The sequence below is a fragment of the Psammomys obesus genome, unplaced genomic scaffold (assembly GCF_907164565.1).
Source record: "Psammomys obesus unplaced genomic scaffold, mPsaObe1.curated_primary_1811, whole genome shotgun sequence".
Lineage (NCBI taxonomy): Eukaryota > Metazoa > Chordata > Mammalia > Rodentia > Muridae > Psammomys > Psammomys obesus.
In genome coordinates this window covers 4451715-4461290 of record NW_026596155.1, presented here as the reverse complement: position 1 = coordinate 4461290, position 9576 = coordinate 4451715, and the positions used below count along the sequence as shown (strand labels likewise).

At 40.9% G+C, this 9576-nt stretch overlaps 1 protein-coding gene across 2 annotated transcripts in view; it reads left to right on the top strand.

The window, feature by feature from the left end:
• LOC129667124 (uncharacterized) overlaps positions 1 to 9576 on the top strand; it is a 46661-nt gene that overhangs the window by 741 nt on the left and 36344 nt on the right. For both annotated transcript variants that reach the window (XM_055594609.1, XM_055594610.1), the window contains exon 2: positions 8845 to 8915. In XM_055594609.1, the coding sequence (XP_055450584.1) occupies positions 8845 to 8915 (71 nt within the window). The remainder of the gene's footprint in view (positions 1 to 8844; positions 8916 to 9576) is intronic.

The window sequence follows — 9576 nt, the reverse complement described above, 5'->3', positions numbered from 1 at the left end:
TGTGTGTGTGTGTGTGTGTGTGTGTGTGTGTGTGTGTGTGTGTGTGTCCTAGAAAAACTGAGGAGCAAATCAAAGTACAGGCAAACATGACTTGGTTACAAGGTAAACGGTGTGTTGGAAGAGAAACAACCAGTCGTACCATGATTTGGTTATAGTTTGTAAGTAAACCCTGAGGCTCTGAGCTAAGGCAGTCATGGTATGGGATAAGAGAGCAGCAGTTCCAGAAGAAACTTAGTTAAAATGCCATCTAGCGTTGATACCTGGCTGAATTTGTGAAATGATGGGTGTATCTGTGCATAGGACCATTCTCACAATTTTTTCTTTGGTGGCATGTTGTTCAATGTTAATATTTACTCTTGATGTAACTTTCAGTTAAACAGTGGTTATTCCTCAGCCAGCTCTATACCCAAATCACTACACAGAGACTAGAATTTATTTAATTAACCTAGAACACAATGCTGGGCAATAGTTATTCTATCCTAAACCTCCAAGCCCACACAGTTTCCTCCCGTTCAGAATTTCCCACATTATACTTGCTTTTAGTCATATCTTAGGTCTGGCTTATCTCTCTCAGTAGTTCCAAGTCCTGCCAATCTCTGCCCTCCTACTTTCCCACTCACTTCCTTCTCCTCCCTGTGGACCAGGATGTCCCACCCTATTCTCTCTATTGCTCAGCATTGTGGCTGGTTGTTTTACTGGCAACACAGAGAACAAATGGTGGCATGTTTACACAAACTTGAGACATGTGATGCTTAAAAGAAGCATCACAATGCAATGTCCATATTGATACCAGATAGTGGGGTAGAGAAATCAGCATTTGAATGAACAAGGGTAAATTGTATACCTTCCACAAGAACATTATACCAACATTTCCCCCTTTAAGTTCAATAAAAGGCACCTTTTTTTTAATACAATAAAAGCTATGAAAAATATTAAGATTTACAAGTACAATGTCCAGTTCACCTGCATTTGGCAACTTAGGAGAAAGTTTTTGATTATTTATCCTATCTTGACAAGTTTAGAGTTCTATATCTAAATTAACTTTTGTCCTTATTGGTATTACCGATATGAAAACATTTTCTTAACTTATAAATAACTTAAGCTTAATTGTGGAACTGTAACTATTTGGTCTTCAACCCCACCAGAGACTTGAGAAGGAATAAAATTAATTACTGGAGTAAATAGGAAGTGCATGTTAGCAGCTTCCAAGAAATAAAAACTGACAGAGACAGTTTGCTTCCTGAACAGTCACCCATAACTCTCTATAATGTTGGAGCATCATCTTCAGCCTTCTGGCTCAGTATATTGACAGACATATATATGAGGCAGGAACTATTTAGGACTCATTTTCCTGTCTTGGCAGAGTTCAACAGTTGACCTGTCCTACATTTAAGTTTGCCCATTTTTGGCAGAATTCTGTCTGTCATGAAATGAGGGCATTTTCTCTTTGCCTGGATGGCTATTTTGCCACATTTGAAGCCATCTCCATATGGAGGTTCTTCGATGCTCATCATCATCTTTGAGGTAGGCAGGGTGCTTGCGAGGAGATGACCTGTCTCATAGTCAAAGAATCTTTAAAATATAAAGACATTTTTAAATGCCATATTCTGTAGGTCTCTGGAGTTTTTGAAGACTTACCTATCTTTATGTAATCGACCAGTCTACAAAAATCATACCTATCAGTTAAACCTAGGATGTATACTCCTGTGATGAATTAGAGTCTGACATGACTATGAGTTGATTAACTAACAAGTAACTATTACCTAATACCCTAAACAGTCTGTAATAGCAGTTTAAAAGTACTGGAAGTAACCTTGAATTTGTATCAACATACTAAAATTTACCAGTGGATTAAAAATAGACTTATTTTTACATAGAAATACAAATTCCTATATCAGAGTTTAAAATGACTTTATTTGAGAATAACAAATAAAACCGTAAGTTGAGTAGATTCAATAATCTACCTTTTGTTTTATTATTCCTATAAGATATCCCTGCATTCCCCTTACTTTCTTTTCAGCCCTTTTTCTCCTTATCTAAGAAAGAGAAAAGAAAAAGAGAAAGAGAGAAATCCCTGAGTAACCTTGTTTTCTCTCTGAATAAGACCATTAATAATTTATAACCATCTCATAATCACAATAAACATTCATAGCCATAGAAAATGACCAAAAACCTACCCAACCCTCCTTAAAGGAAACTGGACATCATTCTCATGAATTTTTTTCTAGCTGACTTTTTTGACACTCAGAAATCCTGTTAGGGGGCCTGAAGGAAATTGGAAAAAAAATGGTTAATTAAGAAAGCATTAACATTTGTGGTTTAATCTTTGAATGTTGAGAGATTTCAGGCTTAATAGAAGTCCTGTTTGGAACAGTCTAAAATGTTGGACCAATTGAGACTAGTAGCTTTTTTCAAAGCTCTCTTGGGAGCAGGCTTTGATGAGAAAGAGCAATTGAAGCAGTTGAGGCAGGAACAAGCAGAATACTGGAACATGCAAGATGCTGGAACAGATGTGTCAACGTCTCAGCATGCTAGAAGGATGAAGTCGGTCAGGTTTGATCCAGCATCTCTGGTGTCCGGTCCTTTTGTTCTTCAAATATATAATTTCTCACAAGCATTATATATCCCTAAAACTATTAAATGCATGAGATGTGCATGATGGAACCAATTTGTAAACTAATTTTATCTGTGCCAATTAAAAAGTGGCATAATAAACTTTGAAGATATGTGTGGCCAAGGATTCATTGGCCATGTGTTGCTGAAGTTCTGGCTGGAAACATCTTTTATGTCTCCATCTGTTTCAGAGTTGTTCCTATGTGAAGGGATCAGCACTTCATGTTATCTGTTCTGTTTAGTCTTCTTGATTTCTCTCTTCTTCTTTGTGGCCAAGATCTTCAGGTAGTCTTCCTCTGTGGATCTATGTAAAACCTCTTCCCCAGTGTAACACACTCCCTTTTTTCCATTTTGGAATTAGGACCTTTACATGCTGCTCTAATTCAGCAGTCCTTCCTAAATTCCACTGTGTCTTGGCAGGCGTGCTACTCATCTCATTTAAACATTTTAAATTGATAAGTCATTATTTACTCTATTTTGGGGAGATATTATATTTCCCTTCTATTTTATGACCGTCTTTTTAAAATTACTGTTAGATATTTTCATAAGTGTTTGACCTGTAGGATTATAAGTTATATCTGCAACAGGTTTTATGTCATAATGTCTAAAATAGTGTTGCATTCCAATGGATGTACATGCTGAAGCAACATCAGCTCGTTTGCAAGGCCATCTCCAAAACATTCACCATCTCTAAAAAATATATAACCTTAGGATTTAAGGCAAAAGCCTACTGGAATTCTGAATACAAATCTATGGCATGGCACATGTATTTCAGTTCTCCAAACTCTCTAAAATGAAGCACACCAGCCACTGTATGACCTTGGTCTAAGACAGCACTAAATAGGCTCTGCATTTCTACTTTAGCATATAGACCTTCATCTAGTAATTGAACCTTAACAGCACATACACAATATCCAGTCTGACCAAGCTGGCCTAGCATCTCAATGGGCTGTCATTTTGCAATATCTTCAAGCCTCTGTGGACTTTTCTCATCTGGAACTGCCTCTTTTGGTATTATTATAACTTTCAGATTAGATTGCTCGGAAAGCTCTCTATTTCGATTCAAAGATTCCCCCAACCTCTGTTCTATGGCCTTTAATTTAGCATCTGTTTTCTCAGTCTCTTCTTTCTCCAAGTCTATCTTATCTTGATCTCTCCCAAAGAGGATATACAAAACTGAAATCATCACTGAAAAAAATTATTTGTAAGCTAAGAGAAACTCAAATGGTATCCAGAAGTACTATGTCATTGTGTCTTCCTCCATTTTCAACATAGAAATTTATCCTTTCTTAATCTTAAAACTTTCCCTAAGGACTTTACTTTCTTAGACCCAGCTTCCCTTTCAACCTTACCAGTTTAGATGCTTGAGGCTTCTCAGTCTGTCTCCGGCTCCTGCTTCCAGAGAGAAGTATTTTTTCTGCCTCCCTCACTGGATTCTGACCCCTTCCTCACTCTGGGAAGTTATTGGGTCCATAAATGTTTGCTCCTCAGACTGGCAAGAACCCCTTCTCAAAGGGATTTTGCTTTCTGCCCTGGCTAGCAAAGTCTGCTTTGAGAAGCTTCCTTGTTACAGAGCCACTTTTTTTTTCTCTCTCTACTTAAAGAAACTGGCTCTCTGGGGTTTGTATGTATCAATTTTTGTTTTTCTGCAGCCTGATGGAGGCCTTGCTGATCTGCAGGGGGTCTCTCTGATCAGGAATCTGTGAACTCCTAGTTTAGAACTGCAGTTGCTTTGTTTTTAAGGAACAGAACTAAAAAACTGCTCTATAGTTTTACTCTCTATATAAGTTCTTGCTAGATTACTGTAAATTGTGCCACAGGTTGTGTGTCATTTGTTGTTGAAAATCAATATTTATCATTGATTTAACGTTTAGTTAAACAGCGGTTATGCCTGAACCAGCTCTACACCCAAATCACCATACAGAGATGAGGATTTATTTAATTAACATAGAGCACAATGCTGAGCAATAGTTGCTCCATCCTAAACCTCCAAGCCCACAGAGTTTCCTCCTGTTCAGAATTTCCCACATTATACTTGCTTTTAGTCATATCTTAGTTTATCTCTACTGGTGGTTCCAAGTCCTGTCCTGCAGATCTCTGCTCTCCCACTCCTCCCACTCACTTACTTGTCCTTCCCTCCAGACCAGAATGTTCCACCCTATTCTCTCCATTGCTCAACATTGTGGCTGGTTGTTTTATTGACAATGCAGAGAATAAATGGTGGCATGTTTACACAAATTGGAGACAGGTGATATTAGGTAGCATCACAAAGCAATGTCCGGATTGAAACCACATAGTGGGATAGAGAAATCAGCATTTTAATGAACAAGGGTAAATTGTATACATTCCACAAGAACATTATACCAACCATGGCCTTAGGGAGCAGAGAACACATATAGAAGGATAGGGTTTAGGGGACTCAGAGGCAATGCAGAAGGGAGAATGCATTACAGTTTGAAGCATACTGAACTGTGTTGTTTGTCAAGACTTAAGTGCATTTTTTATGTTTATTTTTCTGCCTTATTTCTGAAAGTCAGAATATGCCCAGTAGGTCGTGAGTGTGTTAGTCTAGTACCCAAAAGGAGCGTGTGTAAGATTGCCCAGGAAGGGTACAGTGAAGAGAATGAAGTTAAAAAACAGGGCCCTGTGTAAGAAGAGAGTGAAGAGGTAGGTTACCGTCATTGGATTAGACAACAGAAAGATGACTGTTGGCCACACTGAGGCCTTTGGAAGAAACAGGAGAAGAGGCAGAAGCTAGGTTGCTTTGGGCCACCTACGTGGGAAGTGAGGAACTTAGTTGGTGAAAAGAAACCATTCTCTCTGAAATTTACTTAGGAAATGAGGAAGAGCATGACTCGGGAAGGCTCCTCACTGTTAATGTGTGGAGACATTCCCATGTGTGTTACCCTTATGGGAAGGATATGTATAAGACAGGTGGAGACGACTGAGAGCAAGGCCAGAAGTGCACAAAGAGCCAGCAAGAGGTGTGTGAGCCTCGCTCAGAGGAATACAGTCTTGTTCTGAGGGGAAGGAGAGCGTGTGGGTGTGTGGGCAAACACTTGAGCCTCGTTCTGGAGTTCTTCTCTTTGCCAGTGCTTACACGCTGGGGTACTTACTGCCGTCCTTCTTAGCTTCACACAGACAGTCACACATGGGGTCATTCTACTTCTAGGCGTTACATGGCCTGATCACAGATGTCCAAACAAAACCAAATTAACCTTCCTGCCAGTTTCGCCTCCTATGCTTCTGGTCTTGTTGTATTTCTCTCTTGAGACACTCAGGGTGGAGACTGGTTGTCCCCTCCATCTTCTCTGCTTTTTATACCTGTTCTTCCATTACATGTGTGTTCTATCTCCTGAACATGCACCAAGCCGACTCGAGTGGCCCCTGAGCTGTCTTCCTCAGAGGCTGCTTCTACGCCGCTGCTCAAGTGACTGCTCCCCGAAATGCCTAAGCCACTGCTCTTCCACTCGCCATGTTTGGAGGCCTCGAGTACATCCAGGACAAAGCAAGCACTCCTCCACTGGGCCGTCAGACCCTCTGTGTGGATGGGCTTCTCCACAGCTCTCTCCTTCCTTTATGCAGTTGGCCCTGTGCTCTGCTACTCTGAATTTTGCCTCATGCTGCTCTCTCACCACCCCCACCCCCAAGGTCGTCTCTGAATGTCTTGCCCCTCTGCCTGGAAACCACCTTTCTCCACTCTGGAGCAGTGTAATCTCACCTGTACTTTGAGACTTTTCTCAATTTTTCCTTGACTTATGCCTAGGCTAACTGGCATCTCTCTGCCAAACAGCTTAACCAAGCTGAACTGGAATCTTTTTTTTTTTTTTTTTTTTTTTTTTTTTTGCTGGCCTCTGCCATCAAACTTCAGGACAGGGAATGCTTCAACGCTGTGTTCCCAGTCAAATGCAAAGCCTACCACACTCTAAGTTCTCAACACACTCTAGTAAGAGGGGAGAAAGGTCAAAGGTTGTCAGAAATCGGTGGCCTCTCCTTTGAAGCACATAGGAGGTAAGAACACAGAAAGGGGAGCAATCTGCAGTCCAGGAGTGCGTACAGGGGCAGAGTTAGGATTAAAAGAAAAGAAATGGTATCATGGCTTCCCACAGTGACGAAGGTATTCATTCTCTCTCTCTCTTGCTCTCACTCTCATGCTCTCTTGCTAGCTTTCTCTCATACATATGCACAGAGAGAGAGAGCGAAAGAAACAGAGAGATACTTTTATTTGAAAATAAAAGTACCAGACTTAATCCAAGAGCCGATCAAGTGCCATCACAGGATTCCAAGGTTAGACTGAATTCTGGAAGTCACCTGTTCACTGTTGTCATTCTTCTCAGAGGAAACAGACCCAGACAAGTCAGTGATGTGCAGCATGTGAATTTCAGAGCTACAAGAGCCCACGTTGTCACGTACTCTGCCTTGGGTTGTCCTGTTTTCAGTCTTGCTGTGATATCATAGTTTATATTATGCTTTCGAAGTGTGTTTCATTACTAATCGTGAGGCAACAGAAAATTTTATATCCCTTTAATTTTTCAGGTATCTTAGGAAATTCTGTCCTAGAAAATGTCTCCTTGACATTTCAGGCAGTAGTAATTACTTTCTAGTGTTAATAGCCTTTACTTGTCCATAAAAGTTTCTATTTTAAGTGTTAGTTTGTGAAAAACAAAAAAGTTAATTAGGAGCATGGCTAACTAAGGCTTCTTACGTAAATTTCAGATTCCTTTCATGCTTCTAAGGCAAAATAATTGGATTCTACTTAATGGACTATAAGGTAGTCTGCGTAATTATAGTATCTTACTCTTCCCCCCAAGGAATTGCCCTTATAAGAAATATGTGGGTACAGGAGTTTTTTGGCAAACATTAGTTTTTGAGAGAGAGATGAGTAGTACTGGCAAGATGCCCCAGTGAGTAATGGCACTGGCTGCCAAGCCTAGTGACCTGAGTTAGATCCCTAGAACCTGGAACCCACATGAAGGTAGAAGGAGAGAACCAAGTGCCCAGAGGAGACCTCTCAACTCTGCGTGAGAACCACACAGAGTAACAGAATGCACCCCACAGATACAGACGATAAACGCTGTTTAAGCACTGAGGAAACAATCATCAATTGAAGTTTGCTAAATATATTCAAAGAATAAAGGATGTATGTTCTCAATCCGTTATATATATAGTTTGGAACCCATGAGATGGCTCAGTGGATAAAAGCACTTGCTTTGTGAATGCAGGGACCTGAGTTCACATCTCTAGAACTCAAGTAAAAGTCACATACACAGCTTGAGGACATCTGTAATTGGAGTGCACCTGTGCAGAGATAGGAGACAGAGACAAGAGAATCCTGGAAGCTCATGTGTGTCTGACACATGTGCTGTGTATTCACATACAGACAAATGCATGCATACACATACAACTTATTGCATGTGTTTGCATGTGATAGCATGTGTGCATGTTGTATGTATGAGAGGTATGTGCTAACTTGTGTGTACACAAAGGCCAGAGGAAGCATCAGATGGCCTATCACTGCACCTTATTCTTTTTGAGGCAAGGTCTCTCCCTAAACTTGGAGTTGGCACTTTTTTCAGCCAGGTTGGTGCTCAGCAAGCTGTAGGCATCTCCCTTTCTCTCCCTTCCTCCCTCTTTATTTTCCCATCCCCCATATGGGCATGCCTGGGATCGTTCCTGGATTCTTACATGAGCGCTGGCATCCAAACTTGGACCCTTACACTTGCACAAGTGCTCTTATCAGTTGAGCCGTCTCTCTAGCCCCAAAACATTTTACATACAGTTTTATCAAATAACTGACATTGAAAAGATATTTGAGGGGTTGAGGATTTAGCTCAGTGGTAGAGCACTTGCCTAGGCCCTGGGTTTGGTCTTCAGCCCCAGAAAGAAGGAAGGGAGGGAGGGAGGGAGGAAGGAAGGAAGAAAGGGAAAAGATACTTTGATTGGCTATTGCTTCCCAGCCTTAAAGTGATGCGTAAGATCTGACTGTAAGGATAACGTCATCTAACACAGCCTATATTTACATACTGACATGTGAGTATATAATGTATTTTCCTTTAATTCATTCAAATATTTTATGGCATCTTGCCTCTTGCCACACGAGCCATACCAACTAATTTTCTTGGGGAAAGGGTTTTCCTTAATAAACTAATCAGAGTCGTTGGTAAATGTAGGAGGACCCTGAGGAGACACTGCAGTAGTCTTCTACAGAATAAACCCTGAGTTTCTTCCTAGGAAGCGGCGGCAAAGGTGCTCAGACAAGTGCTTCTGAAAGCTGAGCCAACGACCATAATTCAAATAGGAAGGTAAGGTATACTCGATCCTGCGGCCTCGCTCAGTGCTTCTCATTCTAGCTCCTACGTCTGTAAGAGTCATTGCACACTCTCGGGAGGGAGGACTTCTGTATGCGAAAGGACAAACCGTGAGGACAAACTCTGCTGTTTGCAGAGTTCAGGGTAATGGTTGCCTGTGCAGAGGGAGGGGGAGCATGCAACCAAAAAGGGTGTGTAGGGGCCTCACTGTATCTGTAATGTCCTCACCGGGCAGGGGGCTAAAAGGGCGTTTTGTTATTCTCCATGTGTTTTGGTGTTCCGAAAATACTTCATTCACCAGAAATGAAAGAAATTTCTACTTTAAAATGTATTTAGTAATACCAACAAAAATAGCCATTGCCATTAAATTTTACTTGGGAAATTACACGTTTTGAACCAGTATTGAAACATAGGGGTGAATCAGTAGCATCTGTTATTTTAGGTTGTTTGTTGTCATTGTTGTTTAAGACAGGGTATAGCCCAGGCTAGCCTTGAACTCATGGCAATCATTTTGCTTCAGACCCCCAAGGGCTGGGATTCCTGGTGTGAGCCACTGCACTTGGCCAGTCTTTCATTAAAAAAAAAAAAATTCATTTTAACCTATCTCAAAAACAAAATAGTTACAAATCCAGGCCAGGTGGCCCATGTGGTCCCA